Below are 17,845 nucleotides of genomic sequence, written 5' to 3'. Positions count from 1 at the left end.
AGCAGCCGGTTTTGGCAGACCATAATATGTGTCTAACTCGAAACTGGCGAAAGATTAGTTCTTCCTTTACGTCCTCATGTTCTTTCGCAGAAGATCACACACAACCGATCACCAATGGGCGAATTTCTTTTTCACAACTCTTTTACACCAAAGTTGAGACTTCTCTCTCAAAGCCTCTTCCCATTCATAAGATGAGCCGTGGGAGGAAAACACGAAACTGTTTAACTGTGAAGGGTATTTTGGTATTGTGTACTTATATCGGGTATCACAGGATACAGCGTAATACGAGTATCAGCAATTAGATATGAGGATAAATCGATTTGAATTCATTTTTCACGTCAACTCTACTTCTAAAGAAGTAACGAAAGGAACATTTGGGCCCCGGATCAGGGCTATAGATATTTTTCACGACAGTGAGTTGAAATTCGTCTTTGCTAAGGTGTTTGCTGTGCAATGTCAGATTAGGCACACTGCACCAATAGCGTCCAAGGAAAGGAGTTGGAGTCGATGCTGTTCCTTCAGCAGGTCCCCTTGAAACATGGTTGACGGTCAGCACGACACACTGATGCACTACAGCCAGCCGTTTCAAATCGCTGGCCACTTTGTTAAGTAAGCTGATGGCTTTGATAAACAAACATGAAGTACGATTAACTCTTAAACGCGTTAGTCAAGTGATGTTTTGCGACGTTTACAAGGTTTCAATTGATCAAAGAGACGTATAGGTTGCATACCATCATTGAACGAGTCACCGCGAATTGGTAAGAATAGGGTGGCTAAACTGTCAATGACGACAAGCTTGTATTCCCTCATTCCTGGAGCCCATAACATTTCCATCAGTTGATATACATCATTCACATAACAGAAGTGAATTCTTTCTAAGCCATTCAGATGGTCAGCATCCTGAAATTGATCAATGAAATGGTAGTAAGGTATGACAGAGAACTTAGTCAAATTTAAAAATGCTCTACTGACTTCTTGTAAACTATGCATGATTTCCAGTATTCGTTCTGCGTTTGCATCAGAGGTTGTGAGATAGCAAACTGTTTGTTGCTGTTTCAGTGCAGTGTTTGCTGTCAATTGTAATGCCAACTGAGTCTTTCCAGAGCCAGGTTCCCCAAATACCTCAACTAGTCTTCCACTTGGAATGCCTCCATCCAACATTTTGTCAACCCTATCTTAGAAGTAATTTGAATCCATTGAGATCTATTTTATCATTTAAAGCAGTTATTTTACATATCAATTCCACTCTTGATGATGGTCGTTCTTTTTAGAATAATTTCGTACAACTTATCTGCTCTTAACGATTTGCTGTTGTTGGCCGCTAGGATCTGATCTTTTATTTTTATGATTTCACTAACATTTTGCCCAATCAAATTGGCAATTTTGTCATTGTTGTACTGCACAAAGTCAAGTGAAGTCAAAATTTTATGGGCTTTAAGTAATTCTAGTTTGTCTGAAGTAAGTAGGGGACTAATGCTTTCGGAAAGGAGATTCATTTTTAGAAAAAGACAAAAAACAGGAACAAAACAAAAACATATTAAACATGGAAGAACGTTTTGTTTTGGCTTCCAAAGTTTGAAATGACAAAGATTACAAGGTTGTCAAAATCAATACTTTAATCGCTGACGCTGATTTCCTCTTAAAATAATTTCGATCAGAGAAACACTTGAAGGTAAAATTTTTTGCACTTTATAATTATTTTAGGAATTATTCGTTAGAAATTTAATAAAAATCAAAGAAAACAGTTAATTAATCAATTATCATTTTTAAAAAATCAACTTACCGATAGGGCTCGGCCCCGATCACATTCTAATCGGGGACACCGCTAAGCTTCCCCGATGAAAATGAATTGGTGAAGTTCGGTGCGGGGATTTCTTTTTTCGGTGCGGAACGGTGCTATAATCGGTGCTGCACCGATAGCACCGCTTCAGCCATAGGGGGTTAGTCTTACCAATGACCTTGCGTTCTGATAGGCCAACGAGAATCACGTGACTAGGGTCACATTTTGTTCTTGTTGGCCGCAGGGCAACTGCCAATTTAGATCACTATTCATTGATAATCGGGGAAGTCACCGATCACCGATATCACCGCACCGATTAAGATTATCCCCGCACCGGATCGACTAAAAAGCTCCCCGATTGGCGCGGGGCCGAGCGCTAGTTACCGACTTGCCGTTGTCGATCGGGCAGCACTGTAGATAAAAAAAAAGTGGCAGCGTTGTGCTAAGCATCTCTGGGAGAGCGAAGTATTTTTTATCAAAGCGTTACAACCGGAACCCGGGCTGGGCATTTTCTGAAGCAACCATCTCGTTCTGACGTTAGTGAAACAATCATGGGAGATAATCGTAAGTAATTTTTTAAAAGACTTTATAACAGTATAATTTTACTGGCTTGTTTCACTAAAACTGTTGTACCGAACGGATATATGTCTATATTTCTGGCTTATTAGCCTATCTAAGCTAAAACGTGTTAAAATAACCTTGAAGATTTATGAAATCCCGAACAAATCTTATGTATTGTATCTATAATTCATTAGCTTTTTATTTAACTGTTGCAGAATATGGATATTCTGGAGGGGGTGGAGGTGGCTATGGTGGCTACAGCAGCTACGATCAGACTGCACCTGCATATGGAGGTCCTCCATCTGGAGCTGCTGCAAGCAGCGGATGGGGAAGCCAAGGTCAAAGCGCAGCACCATACTCTGGCTATTCAGGAGGTGACGGTTCAGCAGGAGGATATAGTACCCAGCAAGGTGGTGCTGGTGGTGCTCCATCTACTGCATATCCTTCAGGTTTTTGGACTTTCTTTTCTGTATGTTGACATGAATCAAATGTAGTTTGTCACTTTAGGAAGCAGCAGTGCTGGCTACAGTGCTTATGGAGAACAAGCCCCTTATGGTGGTGGTGGTGGTGGGGGAGCTGGCTATGATAATGCTGGATCATATGGTGGATCTGCTTCTTATGGAGGTAAATACAATCCTAGAATGTGTTGTGATGGGCATTTCTTCTTCATGATTGTTATTGTGGCATAGGCGGCGGCAGTGGTGGAGGAGGTTACGGCGGTGGCGATAGAGGTGATCGAAGTGCTGGAGGGGGAGGTTTCAGGTGAGTTTTGTTTTTAACTATCTGTTGAAATTGTTATTCTAAACTAAGTAGATAATTTGGGGTGTATAATCTTATATTAGTTACTGAAAAATCTTTGGGTGAGTGTATCAACATACACTTTCAGTGTCATTGTAAAATCTCATGGTGAGGTGTAAAAAATTGGAAATGCTCTCCAATCAATCTGGTCCAACATATTGGGTATTCCTGATTGTGGAAAACAATGGTTATGAAAGAAAGGTGTTGGGAATTATGGGAAATGTGAGAAAGGATAAAAAAAAAAATTCAAGTTTTTTTTTTTTTTTATTGATAATGAATACTTATATACATTTACATCAACATGGTTTTGATAATGTGATGACTCCTCGTTCGTAATAGTTCGAGTTGGATTCCATTGTACCGAGTGCATACTTTAAAACAAAAAAAAAACAAACTCCAATGGTTATTTTGAGAAACAATTTCAATTTTCACATCTGGATGGTGTAGCGTGTCTAAAGAGGGTGTAATTGATGTTTCTTTTATGTTTTAATTTTGGGTTTCGAAGTAATGAAATAGCTTTATTGTTTATTAAATTTTATCGCATATTGTGTTCCATAATAATTTTGAAAGCAAGATGGCAAATGCATCTTAGCCTATTTGGTGTCAAAGACAGGGTATAGCAAAATGTATCTTTCTGGCTATTGCAGTCATAACGCTGGAAGCAGAGACGGGTTTCCCAAAGGTAATTCAAAGGTTCATCTAACGATGCCTTTCTTACTGTGTCTACTTCTGGTACGGTTTATCACGTTCTTTCCATTGTGGTGAAAAATCTTCGACGTCCAAATGGCATTCCTGTTGGTGCAAGTATCAAGCAAAATACTCTTATCTCCACCTTTATTCTTGTCACATCTCCTGGTACATGTTTACGTTATCTACGGCACAGAACTTCTCTACTCTTGTTTTTAAGAGTATCAGACTTTCTGCGTGTAAAGTGAATTACCTGGAGAATGTTTTACCTTTTTCTTTGCTACGGTATTTCAGTCAATTGTCAGCCACTTTCCATGATTTTAAACCCCGAAATAGGCCGAATGAGTGTACTAGCCTTTAAGTGGTGTGTGTGTGTGTGTGGTAAAAACAAAATTCCATCAAACAGTGTGGTTTGTTCCAAAAAATTCCAAAAGGTTGTTGTGTGTAAAAAGAATTCAACAGAAAAATAATGGTACGGGTAAACAAACCGATTCAGAACAACCATCGGGTGTTTGTAACGTAGACAGTTGATTTAAACTGGTCTATAAAGAAAGGGTAAGACAAAAGGAAACAAACGTGGGAAAACAGATCGGCAAAAGGTTAAATTTACTCATGGAAAGTTTGGTGAACGGTCCGACTAAAGTAATTAGTACATCCTGTAACCCAACTGTGGGGCTTGTTTATGCCGTCGTTTATTTTTAATTTGAAGCTCATTTAATATTGTATGGACATCTTACTTTTAAGGCGGAGCTGGTCCACCCGTTGGAGATGATCGAATCGTCATGGATGACAGTGTATTCGTATCTGGGCTTCCAGAAAACGTAACAGAGACGGAGATTGAAAATTTGTTCGGATCAATTGGCGTTATCAAAGTATATAAAAGCCATTTTTCTAAATCGATTTATTTTTTTTTTTTTTTGCATAATTTTGACTGTTTTTGTGCCATGATAGATTGACAAAAAAACCGGTAAACCGAAAATCTGGTTATTCAAAGATCGTGACACAGGCGCTCCTAAAGGAGAGGCAACAATTACTTACGATGATCCTAACGCTGCAACCGCCGCAATCCAGTGGTTCAATGGTTTGTAACCTTTTTTTTCTTTTGCATTTTTTGTAATCAATTTATCTCTAAACAATTCAAATTCATGTTCCAGGACAACCATTTAATAACGGACCAACGCTGAAAATCTCTTTTGCCACGAGAAAGAATAACTTCCCAGGTGGATTCCGTGGTGGTCGCGGCGGAGCACGTGGAGGAGGATTTGGTGGAGGAGGAGGAGGAGGATTCGGTGGAGGCGGTCGCGATAGTAACGGCGGAGGTTTCGGGGGCAGGGGTGGTGGTCGAGGAGGTGGGGATCGCGGTGGCAGTAGTGACCGTGGTGGTCGTGGTGGAGGTGGACCACCATCAGGCGGTAGGGAAAGCAAACTGATTGGTCGTTGACCGTTTTCAATTTTTAATTTTTTGCTTACGTGTCACATTATGGTAGGCCCTGGCCGAGAAGGCGACTGGCGCTGTGCGGAACCATCCTGTGGAAACACCAACTTTGCCTGGCGCTCTGAGTGCAATCGCTGCAAAGCTCCTCGATCTGACTTGGCTGGCGGAGCTGGACCTCAAGGTGGCGGAGGAGCTTCTAGTGGTTATATTTAATTCCAATCAAACTTTCTTAATGAGTGAACTGAAAGCGCTTCTGACCGATTCTGGAAATTCAAGTACTTGACATTTTGAGTTGTTCCAAATCCGGGACCTAATGGACAGAATATGCCGGAAGCGCGTAAAAAGCATGATTGGGGTTCAACACTAGACCCAAATCTTTGTATCAATTCTGATACCTATTGTCACGCTTCAAAATATAGATGACGATGATCGTGGAAGCCGTGGTGGTGGCTTCGGACGTGGAGGAAGCCGTGGTGGTCGAGGCGGAGACAGTTCATCAAGAGGTGGATTCCGCGGTGGTAGGGGAGACGATGGTAAGGAGAATTTTTTTACATAAATTTGTTCTTCTCCCTTTAAAGTTATTGTCATGTTCTTTCTTCAGATGGAGGATTTAGTCGTGGAGGTGGAAGAGGTGGTGGATATGGAGATCGTGGCGGATTCAGTGACCGTGGCGGACGCGGTGGTGATCGTGGAGGCTACGGTGGCGGTCGTGGCGGATACGGAGATCGCGGTGGCTTCCGTGGAGGAAGAGGTGGTGATCGAGGAGGCTATGGCGACCGTGGTGGAAGAGGTGGCGGTGGAGGCCCAAGTTTCGGGTATGATGAGATTTTAGAGTAAATTTTGATGAAAGGGTTATTAATTTTTCTTCTTAATAATAAATGTTGCAGTGACCGCGGACGTGATCGATCAAGGCCGTATTAGATTGGGCGCAAGTAACCGTCATTTTTTAAATGCTGTATCTATTATGTTCTAAGTTTTTTTTGGTCTCGTGCGACAGTTGGCTTGAAACGAAGAGAAGGTTCCATTTTTCTCTTCTTACTAGCCATGTTGAAACCGTAATAATACAACAACTTTTCAACTTAACACTTTTTATTTACTTCAACTAAATTTTATTGTTTGCGTGGAACGAGGAGGGGCTATAAATTAGGAAAGAAAAATATGATACGAGAGGTTGTAGGATCTAGTTAAACATGTTCATTAAACTACTGAAGAAGCCCCCTCCACCTGTTGGTGCGGGAGGTGGTCGCTGGAACTGCTGTTGTTGAAAGGTGTTTGGCTGAGAGTGCGTCGGTGGTCTGTGTTGAGGTGGTATTGGAGGCAGTTGCTGTTGATTAAAATTGGATGAACCCAAAGGAGACTGGAAGGGAATTTGTTGACCCTGAAGGTAAAATTGCAACAGTACACATTACTTTATGAAGGTGGAAGACTAAAATAATTCTTTTACCATAGGTGTACCCATTGCAAAGCTAGGTTGGAATTGGGTATGAATTGGCTGGCCCAGTTGGGGATGATTTACTGCTCCGGGATTCAGTGGTCGGAAAATAGGGCTTGGTCGAATTGGAAGTTGCTGAAGTGGAAGGCCGGTTGGCGGTTGATTTTGAAGTGGTTGCTGGAATTGTGGTCCCGGAGCATTGTTCGTCGGATTCTGATTCACCGAGAACTTATTTAAGGGGGTGTTTCTAATTGGAAAATTTGGTTGGCGGATGGGAGTTCCAAATTGCTGGTTTGTTTGCTGTTGAGTTGGGGCTAAAGGCCTGCTTGGCTGAAACTGTTGAACGGCAAACGGAGCTAGGTTTTGTTGTTGCTCTAGTTGACCTTGATTATTTTCTTGTTCCTAAGTCGAAAGAGTAAATTAAGTGCATTGAATTATTTATAGCGTCCTTTGAGCATTCTTAATTCTACCTTCTCAGTAGTTGTTAGAAGAGAATCTTCCAAAGAAATGTTTCCGGTTATCATAGAGGTAGCATTCTATCAGACGAGGAAAAATGTAAAAAAACAAACAAACAAACAAACGTATTTAATTATTCTGATTATATGACATGCATAGAAAAATAAAATCTTTTAATATACGCACCTCAGTTGGCTCAAGTTCTTGATCAGATGGCCGGGGTTCTTGTTCCGATATTCTCTAACATAGGATTGACAAGTTAATTAGGAATAAAAATTGCTTAATTGTGGGCTTATCAAACAGAGGTTTCGTTTTTTACCTCATCCGCAGGTTGCGGCATTTTAAGGAAAGGTAACTGGACTGGTCGAAAACCATTGCCTCCGAGAACGTGGGCTTCTGGGCTGACTTCGGTTTTATGGTTTTCAATTTTTATTCCTGTTTCACAGCAGCGAACAAAGCCGGCGCTGCAACTCGTTTCGGATTTCCTATCAATGGACTGTTCGTCGCACTCTTTGCGTGGTTTGCATCTGCACGACTTCTTTGGCCATTTAAGCGTTGAAGCTGGAGTCACCACCACTGGTTTGCTGGGCGTAGTTTCTTTGATAAGAACGGGTTCTAATGGCCGACAACAACGTACAGTTCCGTATTCACAGCTGACTGCGAATCGGAAATCCATCAGCTCGATAGGACAAGAGTCGATGGGTTCACACTTGCAGCCGTCATTGCTGTCGCTTGCTGGTTGCTGACTTTGGAGAGGTGCGGGAGTGGTCAATTGCGAGACTGGGCGGATAATCACTTTGGACGTTCCGAGGGAGTGGGTGAGGAATTCTTCACGCTCGTTGCTGTCGGTGCTAGGTAAATGATAAAACTATTTAACCTCTCCGTAAAAAATAAAAATTGTGGAATAAAATGCAGAATGTATACTCTACCTCGGCTTGGAAGTTTCTTGTTGAAAAATTGGCTGAGGCCTTTTTCCTTGAAAGTTGATTGAAGAAAACGGTTGATCGTGAGGTGCAGTTGAAGATAATGCAGCCACTGCCGCGGCCAACAGGCACACTATGGTGAGTTGCTTCAGACAAATCATCTCGGGTCGAATTTCTAATGGTGACTGCGAGTCCAAACGCCACAATCTCACCGTTTTCTATTCAGCTAAAGTCCTGAACTGAACAGGTAACTTCCTGTTCCTTAAACTTGGGCCCCCCTCCCCCTTTCTTTTGACTCAGGGTTCTGTTGGTCAAAGGCACAGGTCAGTCTGGAAGTGGATCAAAGGTCGTCTTCAAGGAAGACCCAAAACTAACGGTCAACGCTCAACGGTCAATAACCTCCATAGGCTGTAGTGACCCTCTTTTCTTATCTAGGACATGATCTAAAAGCCATGATTTCAGATCCTCTTCCTTTGAGAATTGTACAGTTAAACGTTTCCTTTGTAATCCCAAAATAATATGCACCCAGTTCCAGGTATATAACCAACAAACCATCGCGACCCGTCACATTTTGATCCTCTAAAATTTAAAAAAATAGGTTTTACGATATTTAATCGTCTGCTACAATGCTTAACTACCGTTCCCCTTGCGTTTCTTTTGTTTAGAAAAAACAATGCAGTGATTTTACAATCTATTTGTTATTACTTCGATTCTGTCACTAGTCATTTAGCTTTCATTTCCATCTGAAGTTAGGTCCTGTAATACTGCCTTCTTATCGGAATCGACCTATGTCTACAAAGGTAATGACTGCTGGTGCCAAAAACAATGAATATGTATTAAGAAGATTACCTGCTTGCCTAAGTCGGAACCAACATCTCACAAAAAAAAAAAAAAAAAAATGAAAAAAAGGAAAAAAAAAGCAGCTGCAAAATCTCAGAAAAAGAACGAAACAAAAAAAAGAAAACTTTAATAATCAAAAAGATCATAACTTAAGTAAATGTTTGATTATCGATTTGACAATATCGATATGTCATAGGTGAAAATTTTGCAGTCGACTAAAAGAAAAATTTATATTTACGTTTTATTTGTATACTTCATTTGATAATTTGGACAAGAGTTCTTCAAAGTTTCGCCTAGAGATCGACCAGTTTTTTTGTTCAAACGAGATGTTTGCAGGTGTTGCACCTTCAAAAGATACTTTCCTGAATCAAGCAAGAACTGCCAGAGAAATACGACAGAATGCGAAATCACAGAACGAATCAGCTGTCAAGATTCAGCGAATGGTTCGTGGATGGCTTTGCCGTGTCAAAATATGGAGAGAAGCTAGGTATGATGGAAATTTGGTGAATGTAGTTCCACTTTAAAATGTTGTTCCCATATAGATTACAATTTGATGCCACATTTTTGGAATCGGGGAAACCTCTATCCATAGATGCCTTTAAAATCAGTAGAACAGTGATACAAACTTTCCATCATACAAAAGACAAAGAGCGATTTGAAGTATATTGCAGGTTTGTTTAATCCATTTCTTAGAGTTTGTTTTGAATTTAAAAAAAATTGGAAATGTTTAATGCAGATATCTAATTGCAAGTCTTGAACAAGAATCTCCTAAGTTGAGCTGTATAGGGGTGGCACTAAATAAAGATCATGCTATCCCTTGGATTAATCATCTGAAAAAAGTATTGGAACTATCATTGTGCATGATGGAGCAACTAAAACCTGAATCACCCCATGATTCAAAACAGTTAACAGTATACCTCCACTTGTTGGTAATACAACATGAAGTGATATAAAACCTCTAATATAGATTACTGACATGATTTTATTAAATAGATAAGTTTCACATCAATAACAAATTGGAAAATTTTGAATAGTGGAAAACTACCAGAATCTTTGAAGAATGGTATGCAACAGCTGTGCAATAATGTGATGGGCTGTCTTGTATCCCTCAACTATTATCCTGTGCTTAAGGTATTGTTCAAACTAAAAGAAGATTTTTTTTTCCTTTGTAAGCATATCAAATGATTTATTCATAGACCTTGCTACTGCGTGGATTATGTGGACAGCGACGATACCTCAAACACGCAGCCGTATCTGCGATCATGACCCTAAGCTTAAGACCCCTAGTAGCTTCAGAATTTTCCAGTCGGCTACTTACGTTGTATATACTTAATATATTTAGCGTTCCTGGATTTATTCTTCATCTGCATGCAATTACTCCCGAGGTTAACTTTTACGTTTCATTGTACGTTTGAATTCTGTTCTTAAACTTTTTTCTTCATTTGTAGTCAGTGGCGCAGTTTAAGTCAAATGAACTTTTAACACGCATTTTGGATTTTCTTAGTACCGAACAAAACACACGTATTGTATTCCACACGCTTGAGGCAACCTTTTCCATTTGTTTGCTGGGGAATATTATACATTTGACTCAAATGGAAGAAGAAAACTCACTGAAAAATTTGATTTTTCCGAATTTTGTCGTAAGTTGTCGCATAATGCTACGTGTATTAAGAATTCAATTAATCAAGCATTCACTTTTCCAGTGTTTGGTCTGTAGGTTGTTGGAACATTGCCAGAGATATGTGCAAGCCAAGCAATCTAATCTGACCCAGTGGCATCCAATCTTAGGTTGGTTTTCCAGTGATGAAAAGTCCACCTCAATGCTGGACGTTCAAGAGACGACCCCTCTCATTAAGCAACAGCTCAGTTTTCTATGGACTACTCCATTAGTTCAGCAACTCACAGCTTGCTTGCCTGTCGCCGAACGTCAAGACCTTAACATTCCAGATCCTCGCAAGGAGACACCTGATGACAAGAATCTAGTCACGGCTTTCAAGAAAGCGCTGGGAAATAACAAAACCAGTAGAGGCAATCAAGTCGTCCATACACTCCGTAGGCTAGGTAGCCCTGAGGTTACCCAAGTTGCTCTTGTCGCATCGATGTTCCAAACAGCCTTATCTACTCTCACGCAGATGCGAATGGACATTCTCACTGGTAATTTTAAATTCTCTTTGACTATTTGTTTTCTAGCGTACCCTTTAAAACGCGTCGTTTTTGTCTTTAAAGCGCTTAGCTGCAAAGAGAATTTTCTGCCAAATCTTTGGCATTTTATCAGCTCATTGGGACCAAATCATGGGTTAAAAACCTATCTGGATTTACTGGCAGTGGATTCTAAACGTCTGTCACCAGAATGCCAAATGTTTCATCTATTTTGCGAAGGAACTACACACTTTGTTACGTGAGTTTGCCGCTCACACCGAATGAGTGATTCCCCATTTTCAGTTCATTGCTTTGTTTATAGTGTTTTAGATGACATAGAGATGTATGAAGAGCAAAAACCTTTCACGCTATTAGAGTTCTGCAACATTTCATCATTTCTCAATCACTTCATGTTTAAAGCTATCTGGAGTGGGATAGCTGGTAAGCCTTATTGCTATTGCGGATTCCTTTTTATGATTTGATATCTAATATATTTTGTTTGCAATTCCTTCATGGATGTTCAGACGCAACATCGTTTCATTCCTTTGGATCATCGACATCGAATTACAATCTATTTCACGCAGCTCATACGTTACTAATGGTAGTTTATCGCCGCGACTGCAGGCGTCCATTCGTACCCAAGGATCACTGGCTCGTCAAGGACGTTAAGAGTTCACTTCTTATAGCCGAACTAGAGCGTGGGAGGCAATCTGTTCAGGTACAGCGAAACGTCGTGTGTTTTCTGGTTTAAAGAAATAATTCGTCACACTCTTTTGATAATTTTCCGCTTTCCAGCTGCTACTTCAAAAGATGCCACACGTTATTCCATTAGAAGATCGGGTTTTGCTTTTTCGCAAGTACATAGCCAATGAAAAAAATGCTTTGGGTTTGACGGAAACCGCTTCGGCGTCGCCACAATCCATCCTTATAACAGTCCACAGGTTTTTCTCTTTTCTTTCTTGTCATCTTTGTAGTTTTAATGAAGATACGAAGTCATTGGTCTCTGGGTTTTTCCTGGCTTTCAAAGGATGCGTATGGTGGAGGATTCTTTCCGGCAGTTGGCAGATTTGCCGATGCAGCTATGGAAAGGCATCATTCGAGTTAAGTTTATAAATTACCAAGGCTTGGAAGAAGCAGGCATAGATCAAGATGGAGTTTTCAAGGGTAAATAACTATAGAGCATATGTTTTCACCCTCTTTTTGTAATAAATCACGTGTATTTTCCTAACGTTACGATGCAGAATTTCTTGAAGAAACTGTTCGCAGACTATTTGATCCCTCACTCAACTTATTCCGTTCAACGAAAGATCAACGTCTTTATCCGTCGCCCACTTCCTATTTGACGGACAATCATCTGCATTTATTTGAGTTTGCTGGTAAATTACTCGGAAAAGCCGTCTATGAGGTATTTGTCTGACTTATTTGCATCAAGCACAGCAACTATGTTTTTTTTGTTTTTTTTTTGTTCAGGGGTCTACAGTTGAGGTTCCATTGGCTTCATTCTTTCTGAGCCAAGTCTTGGGTCAAACACACAGCGTTCTTTATTCAGCACTTGATGAACTGCCTTCTCTCGATCCGGAACTGTATCGTAGCTTGACTTACATCAAACGCTATGAAGGTAAACACAATTGGTTTAAACTGAAATAAAATCGATGTTATTACTGACCAGACCATTTCCCGTCTACTTAGGTGACGTTTCCGATTTATCGCTGACGTTTTCCGTGGATGATGATTTCATGGGAAAATTAATAACACAAGAATTACGCCCCGGAGGCAAAGCAATTCCCGTTACCAATGAGAACAAGTATTTCTTATATCTATTTGCTGATAAATGATTATTCATTTTTTTAACAAATCTAAAAAAGGAAAGCATTAAATTCTTTTTTGGGGATTCAGAATTTCCTACATCCATCAAATGGCTCATTTCCGCATGCATACGCAGATCCGAGACCAGACTTCGGCTTTCTTGAGAGGATTTCGCACTCTTGTCAACCCTGAATGGCTTTCCCTGTTCTCCACCCCAGAGGTTCCGCCTTTAGTTTTATATCCAGTTTTTTTTTTTTTCTTTCATTCTCCAACGCATTTTCGTGCTGGTCGACTAGGTACAAAGACTCATCGCAGACGACAAGGAGCCGATTAACTTCAAAGACTTGCGCAAGCACACGCAATATTACGGGGGTTTTCACGACAATCACCGTGTTATCTCATGGTTGTGGGACATTCTTGACAATGACCTTAGCGAAGAAGAAAAGCGTCTCTTCCTAAAAGTACGTCTTTACCTATGGCTTTGTTTTGTGGATTCGTGGAATATGAAAGCGACGTATTTGACATCATGCAAATTACTCTGTTTAGTTCGTGACGAGTTGCTCCAAGCCTCCTCTTTTGGGATTTGCTTATCTACAACCACCTTTTTCGATTCGCTGCGTAGAAGTCAACGAGGACGAAGATAATGGAGACACGATAGGTGAGGAAGAATTTTGAAATAAAATCTTTTAGGGTGTTTCAAACGAGATTTCTAAGGAAAATGCCGTTGTGATTGCATGGAAATCACGCTGCTCAATTGTTTCCCTTCCATCTTCATCTAATTAGTACGCAGTGACAGGCATTGGAACAGTACCGCTGAGCCTTTAGGCGACGCCCTCGGTTGTCTCGCTATCTCACGCTTGATTTCCGGCCAAGTTTAGCTCAATACTTCGGTTCCGTCGCCCCAGTTGATTTTTCATTGTCCATAACCTTTTTCCCTTTGTGGCTGTGGCTTATCTTCAAGCACGCCCAGCCAAGCGTGATCGAGCCTGTTTTTCCTTGGTTTTTCTTTTCTTCGCGTCAACATTGAGCAAGAAAGCCACTGTGCATTTTAATCCGTGTCGAGTCATGCCGCTTATGGGGCGTAAAGTATTGAATTTTTAGTGGCGTGGACAGTTTTTGCCGTCCTATAGCAACCATGAAATTACCTTCGTATATATTTTTCTTTTCATGGTCACTGACCTAGTTCAGTAGCTGACCACTGTCTGTTGAAAACAATCCTGTCATAGAAACCATTTGCATTGCTTTCTTAATTCCTCTACTTCTTTCTGGTACACCGTCAACGTTACCACCTAGATTCAATAATTTTGTTTAAAAATTGGACTGGCACGATGAGAATATCAAGTGGTAACGGTAAAGCCTCTCGCAATCACACCTGCTGTTTGAGTCCTTTATGAGGCACTACTTCCTCTCTTATTGCGATAAGTTTTTTCTTTTTCATTTGTGTTTTTTCTTTTTTCAGGAAGCGTCATTAGAGGATTTTTCACCATTCGAAAGCGAGATCCAATTAACCGACTACCCACGTCTTCTACGTGCTTCAATTTGCTGAAATTGCCCAACTATCAGCGCAGAAGCACGCTTAAGGAGAAGCTTCGTTATGCCATCACAAGCAATACGGGATTCGAATTGTCTTGAGTTGTCTTTGCCCATGCAAACAGAAAAAAATATTATCAGTCATTTCGAATAGGTAGGGCCACCACGGACACCAAAAAAAACTGTATATTTTCCTTTTTAACGTAAGATAGCGTGGAAATGTATTATTCAACCGTTTCTTCTCCTTCCGTTACTTCCTTTAAGTTAAGGAGATCCATATGTCCTTGACCTCTTGTTTCAGATCTGACCAGATCATCAATTTCGCGAAAATTACCAGGATCGATCAGGCACACCTGTAATTTTAAAATAAGAAACACGTACCATTGAAAGTATTTGTTCTTGTTTTGTTTGAAGAAAAAGTAGAAAACTAAAAAAAATTGCTTAATATTAATGCAACTCTATCTGTTCAGCAAACATGAGCTTTTTAGGGTGCGCTTCCTGCTTATGCGGTTGTCATTTATGAAGAAAAATTTAATAAATAAAACAAATTTGTACAATATTTCAACTTATGAATAGTAAAATAAAAATAAAATAACAAGTCTTATTCTTTAACTGTCAAAAGTAAACTGAAACCTGCAAGCCTACCATAATAAGTGTGCTGTCTTCCCATTCTTCAGACTCAATACTGGTACACAACTTCACCAGTTTTTCTTTCAGCTTCCTACCTTCTTTTGAAGCGGTTATTTTCAACCTCATGTGTGCCCTTTCAATAGGCATTTGAGTTTTCAACATTTTTATAACCTCAAGGGTCTATTGACAAAGTTTAATGATTATAAAGAAAAATAAGCACAGTTTACTGTATACCTGTTGTTTACAATTCCTGTTAGGTTTGACTGAAAAATGAATATCTTTCATGGCCTTTTCGATCATGGTTACAGGATATGGTCTTTTGGTCTCAGGATTAACACATTTGTCTGATACCATTGTGGCAATTTCCTTTAACATGGAGTCCTGCTGAACATGACGCTCTTTCTCTGACACTTGCAGTTCACCTTTTGCAAGAATTTCCTGACAGATGACGTTTTGATCTTCTGTTCCAAAACTTGCCAGCAAATCTTCTTTTTTTGCTACTTGACCTTTAGAAACGTTGGTAAATACCGTTCTAGCTTGAAGAACCTCGTCCAGATCCGTTTCACTATAGAAAAGCGGAATGAAATCCTCACTGAATCAATCTTCATTTTACATAAAAAAAAAAAAAACTTACACTTTGTTTCTCCATGAGACGACTTTATTTTTGTAACAGGCTATTTCGAAACGTTTACCTCCTTTTTTCATTCGCACAACAGCAACATTCGTCAGCCGAATTTGATTTGTAGGGGTAAATATTTTAGACATTTTTGTATGTGCGATCAGCGTGGTCGCGTAGAATAGAAAAAGGAGGGAATGGGATGAGATAAAAGTGCAGACGACATAACAAAGATTCTTGGATTGTGAAGCATGGTTCCAGAAGAAATTGGAAAAGATCCGCACACAATAGCTTTGCAGGTTGTAAGGCATTTGTTCTTTGACAATGCAGGTAAAGCTACCTTGTGCGGACTTTTTTCTGGGAAGATGAAACTTGAGATCGAGAAAAAGTCTAAGTTCTGAAGGTTCGAAAAACGTTGTTCGAAAATGTCTGCCTTCCACGTGTGTGTCTTAAATTGGTAATTAATTCAGGCCGAAAGCATGGCAATAAATTTTTGTCACGAACGTCTGGGTACTCGAATCTTGTGTAGCCAAGTTTCGACTGACAATTATAGTGTAGAAAACCTTATTTCCGAAGACCTCGTATCGAAAAACCGGGGTTTCCTTGCCGACTCTTTTGTGCGCCCACCCGTCGATATAATTGTGCAATTTCCGTGTCCTATAAAAATATGCTGTGTTTCTGTGAATACCAAGGTTGGTTCTCAACAATCTACTGGGTGTGAAATCTTCATTCAAAGTGAAGAATCAGGTAAGAGAAATAGCTCAAAAGTTTTAGACTTGAGTATGAAAGAAGAGTATTGTTAGTGTTTCTGCAAATTTAGACCTTGGACATTATAAAGACAAGGATGTAGAACTTGGCCTTCAGCTGATTTGACCACACCGGATAACATGTAAATAGGACTAAGAAATCTTATTATATAGATGCCCAATACATATCCATGCCCTGATGGAATGTTACGAATTGTTACTAGGAAGTGTGTCAGACAAATCAAATACAGTTATTCACATGCCACTGTGACTATCCATGTCAAGGAAGATTTATGTTTTCTATTAACAGGTGGATATGATGCATTCAACTATGGTACCTTTATCCATGTGGGGAAGTATTACTTGGATTGTGATAAAAAAGGAATCTTCTTTGCCAGCGCTCTACATTCCCCATCATGCAAATCAACCCCAATTGAAAACTTTGCTAGGCAGGAGATAAGTGGCCGAATGAGCAAGGCTTTGTCCTCAGTTTGGAGTTTGCGAATTAGAATTATAAAGACATCTGCCTCTTCAGTTCCAGCAATTGGGGGCCTGGCAGTGTGGGGCTATGTGGACCATTCTTGTCCAGCTCCACTGGCTAGGATTGTTCTACACAAGTGGTACAACTTGAACCAGTCAACAACTATCCAGTTTTCTAACACGCTTACAGTGATCGACGAGCGCAAAACTAGTCCTAACACCGAAACAGTTCAAATTGCAAGTACCGCGCCTGAAGACGATTTTGAAATACCCGAAGAATTTCTAGATGGTTTGACATGCGACATAATGGCCATGCCAGTCCGGTTACCTTCCGGAAACGTCGTAGACGAGCGGACGCTGGAGCGTTTCGCCAAACAAGAGGCTTGTTGGGGTAGACCACCAAGCGACCCTTTCACGGCGCAACCTATCACTGCCAGTCATCGGCCTGTCTACGATACAGCTCTTAAAGCTCGCATTGATTCTTTTCTATTGAAAGAATCTCACCGACCGTGCCTGAAAAACGTCCCTCGAACAACGGGTCCAATTCAGACTAGATCATCGGACACGCTTCTTCGGCTCGGTGATGAATCGAAAGCCGCAGACAAACAACCCAGCACATCTGCGCACCCGCTCGTTGCTGCACCTCCACCACCGACAGTCATCGATCCCTCGAGAAGATGGCTTTCTAGCGTGGCTACGAGCTTACAACATCTAACCGGAAGGCGTACTACCACCGTGCGATCCAAAGCGCCGAGCAGCTCACCTGTTACGCGCCCTTCTGGCGTCTTACCAAAAAGCAACATTTCGGCCTGTCTTTGCGGCTTTCAAGACGTTCGCCCCGTCTACTCTCTGCCATGTAAACATCATATCTGCAGGTCGTGTTTACTCAACATGAAGGCCAATGACGCTCTATCCTGCCTCGAGTGTCAGTTACCCTTTGGCCTGCACGAACCCATCTTACAACATCACCATCTATAGGAAATTGT

At 40.6% G+C, this 17,845-nt stretch overlaps 6 protein-coding genes across 8 annotated transcripts; 3 read left to right on the top strand and 3 right to left on the bottom strand.

The window, feature by feature from the left end:
- Positions 1–235: 235 nt before the first annotated feature.
- LOC116918003 (DNA repair protein RAD51 homolog 4) lies at positions 236–1,599 on the bottom strand. The gene is made up of 4 exons (XM_032923641.2): positions 1,234–1,599; positions 973–1,171; positions 732–900; positions 236–621 (listed from the first exon to the last, which is right to left on the bottom strand). The coding sequence occupies exons 1-4, from the start codon at positions 1,494–1,496 to the stop codon at positions 299–301; spliced, it is 954 nt and encodes a 317-aa protein (XP_032779532.2). The 5' UTR covers positions 1,497–1,599; the 3' UTR covers positions 236–298.
- Positions 1,600–2,183: 584 nt separating this feature from the next.
- Positions 2,184–6,344, top strand: LOC116917927 (RNA-binding protein cabeza). Of its 3 annotated transcripts, none has more exons than XM_045180254.1 (12): positions 2,184–2,344; positions 2,557–2,790; positions 2,849–2,965; positions 3,031–3,103; positions 3,787–3,821; positions 4,571–4,698; positions 4,778–4,907; positions 4,981–5,238; positions 5,314–5,442; positions 5,681–5,794; positions 5,863–6,076; positions 6,149–6,344. In XM_045180254.1, the coding sequence occupies exons 1-12, from the start codon at positions 2,332–2,334 to the stop codon at positions 6,180–6,182; spliced, it is 1,479 nt and encodes a 492-aa protein (XP_045036189.1). In that variant the 5' UTR covers positions 2,184–2,331; the 3' UTR covers positions 6,183–6,344. The 3 variants fall into 3 exon arrangements, with proteins under 3 accessions (XP_045036189.1, XP_032779441.1, XP_032779449.1); XM_032923550.2 differs by having other exon boundaries at positions 5,314–5,463; XM_032923558.2 differs by lacking the exon at positions 3,787–3,821 and having other exon boundaries at positions 5,314–5,463.
- LOC116917958 lies at positions 6,333–8,295 on the bottom strand. The gene is made up of 6 exons (XM_032923583.2): positions 8,079–8,295; positions 7,469–8,000; positions 7,336–7,389; positions 7,164–7,229; positions 6,706–7,095; positions 6,333–6,639 (listed from the first exon to the last, which is right to left on the bottom strand). The coding sequence occupies exons 1-6, from the start codon at positions 8,231–8,233 to the stop codon at positions 6,442–6,444; spliced, it is 1,395 nt and encodes a 464-aa protein (XP_032779474.1). The 5' UTR covers positions 8,234–8,295; the 3' UTR covers positions 6,333–6,441.
- A 761-nt stretch (positions 8,296–9,056) lies between these two features.
- On the top strand, positions 9,057–14,986 carry LOC116917910 (ubiquitin-protein ligase E3B). Its single transcript, XM_032923526.2, has 19 exons — positions 9,057–9,399; positions 9,455–9,583; positions 9,649–9,841; positions 9,906–10,043; positions 10,109–10,297; positions 10,361–10,552; positions 10,616–11,066; positions 11,139–11,310; positions 11,374–11,492; positions 11,576–11,769; positions 11,847–11,992; positions 12,079–12,215; positions 12,293–12,456; positions 12,522–12,669; positions 12,741–12,855; positions 12,948–13,077; positions 13,154–13,318; positions 13,404–13,515; positions 14,317–14,986. Exons 1-19 carry the CDS (start codon positions 9,239–9,241, stop codon positions 14,487–14,489), a joined length of 3,228 nt encoding a protein of 1,075 aa, XP_032779417.1. The 5' UTR covers positions 9,057–9,238; the 3' UTR covers positions 14,490–14,986.
- On the bottom strand, positions 14,532–15,862 carry LOC116917965 (ribosome maturation protein SBDS). Its single transcript, XM_032923596.2, has 4 exons — positions 15,652–15,862; positions 15,252–15,582; positions 15,033–15,197; positions 14,532–14,740 (listed from the first exon to the last, which is right to left on the bottom strand). Exons 1-4 carry the CDS (start codon positions 15,780–15,782, stop codon positions 14,612–14,614), a joined length of 756 nt encoding a protein of 251 aa, XP_032779487.2. The 5' UTR covers positions 15,783–15,862; the 3' UTR covers positions 14,532–14,611.
- A 22-nt stretch (positions 15,863–15,884) lies between these two features.
- On the top strand, positions 15,885–17,837 carry LOC116917948 (RING finger protein 37). Its single transcript, XM_045178404.1, has 3 exons — positions 15,885–15,932; positions 16,326–16,380; positions 16,690–17,837. The coding sequence occupies exons 1-3, from the start codon at positions 15,885–15,887 to the stop codon at positions 17,835–17,837; spliced, it is 1,251 nt and encodes a 416-aa protein (XP_045034339.1).
- Positions 17,838–17,845: the final 8 nt, after the last annotated feature.

Source organism: Daphnia magna, linkage group LG1 (genome assembly GCF_020631705.1).
Source record: "Daphnia magna isolate NIES linkage group LG1, ASM2063170v1.1, whole genome shotgun sequence".
NCBI classification, from domain to species: domain Eukaryota; kingdom Metazoa; phylum Arthropoda; class Branchiopoda; order Diplostraca; family Daphniidae; genus Daphnia; species Daphnia magna.
The sequence above is the reverse complement of the archived record's forward strand: the minus strand, read 5'-3'. Positions and strand labels throughout refer to the sequence as shown.

What these genes read in the sequence shown, in the direction of transcription:
- LOC116918003 (XM_032923641.2), bottom strand. Translation starts at nt 1,496, where the DNA reads ATGAATCTCCTTTCCGAAAGCATTAGTCCCCTACTTACTTCAGACAAA. An exon ending in TCATGCATAGTTTACAAGAA is followed by an intron (nt 901 to 972) that starts GTCAGTAGAGCA and finishes GATCAATTTCAG; the next exon opens with GATGCTGACCATCTGAATGG. An exon ending in CGGTGACTCGTTCAATGATG is followed by an intron (nt 622 to 731) that starts GTATGCAACCTA and finishes TGTTTATCAAAG; the next exon opens with CCATCAGCTTACTTAACAAA.
- LOC116917965 (XM_032923596.2), bottom strand. Translation starts at nt 15,782, where the DNA reads ATGTCTAAAATATTTACCCCTACAAATCAAATTCGGCTGACGAATGTT. An exon ending in GTCTCATGGAGAAACAAAGT is followed by an intron (nt 15,583 to 15,651) that starts GTAAGTTTTTTT and finishes GCTTTTCTATAG; the next exon opens with TGAAACGGATCTGGACGAGG. An exon ending in ACAGGAATTGTAAACAACAG is followed by an intron (nt 15,198 to 15,251) that starts GTATACAGTAAA and finishes CTTTGTCAATAG; the next exon opens with ACCCTTGAGGTTATAAAAAT.
- LOC116917927 (XM_032923550.2), top strand. An exon ending in ATCTACTGCATATCCTTCAG is followed by an intron (nt 2,791 to 2,848) that starts GTTTTTGGACTT and finishes TTGTCACTTTAG; the next exon opens with GAAGCAGCAGTGCTGGCTAC. An exon ending in TGGCGGAGGAGCTTCTAGTG is followed by an intron (nt 5,464 to 5,680) that starts GTTATATTTAAT and finishes TTCAAAATATAG; the next exon opens with ATGACGATGATCGTGGAAGC.
- LOC116917948 (XM_045178404.1), top strand. Translation starts at nt 15,885, where the DNA reads ATGGTTCCAGAAGAAATTGGAAAAGATCCGCACACAATAGCTTTGCAG. An exon ending in CGCACACAATAGCTTTGCAG is followed by an intron (nt 15,933 to 16,325) that starts GTTGTAAGGCAT and finishes GTGAATACCAAG; the next exon opens with GTTGGTTCTCAACAATCTAC. An exon ending in CATTCAAAGTGAAGAATCAG is followed by an intron (nt 16,381 to 16,689) that starts GTAAGAGAAATA and finishes TTCTATTAACAG; the next exon opens with GTGGATATGATGCATTCAAC.
- LOC116917958 (XM_032923583.2), bottom strand. Translation starts at nt 8,233, where the DNA reads ATGATTTGTCTGAAGCAACTCACCATAGTGTGCCTGTTGGCCGCGGCA. An exon ending in TGCCGCAACCTGCGGATGAG is followed by an intron (nt 7,390 to 7,468) that starts GTAAAAAACGAA and finishes ATCCTATGTTAG; the next exon opens with AGAATATCGGAACAAGAACC. An exon ending in TTCTAACAACTACTGAGAAG is followed by an intron (nt 7,096 to 7,163) that starts GTAGAATTAAGA and finishes CTTTCGACTTAG; the next exon opens with GAACAAGAAAATAATCAAGG.
- LOC116917910 (XM_032923526.2), top strand. Translation starts at nt 9,239, where the DNA reads ATGTTTGCAGGTGTTGCACCTTCAAAAGATACTTTCCTGAATCAAGCA. An exon ending in ATCCTTATAACAGTCCACAG is followed by an intron (nt 11,993 to 12,078) that starts GTTTTTCTCTTT and finishes TGGCTTTCAAAG; the next exon opens with GATGCGTATGGTGGAGGATT. An exon ending in CCCTGTTCTCCACCCCAGAG is followed by an intron (nt 13,078 to 13,153) that starts GTTCCGCCTTTA and finishes CTGGTCGACTAG; the next exon opens with GTACAAAGACTCATCGCAGA.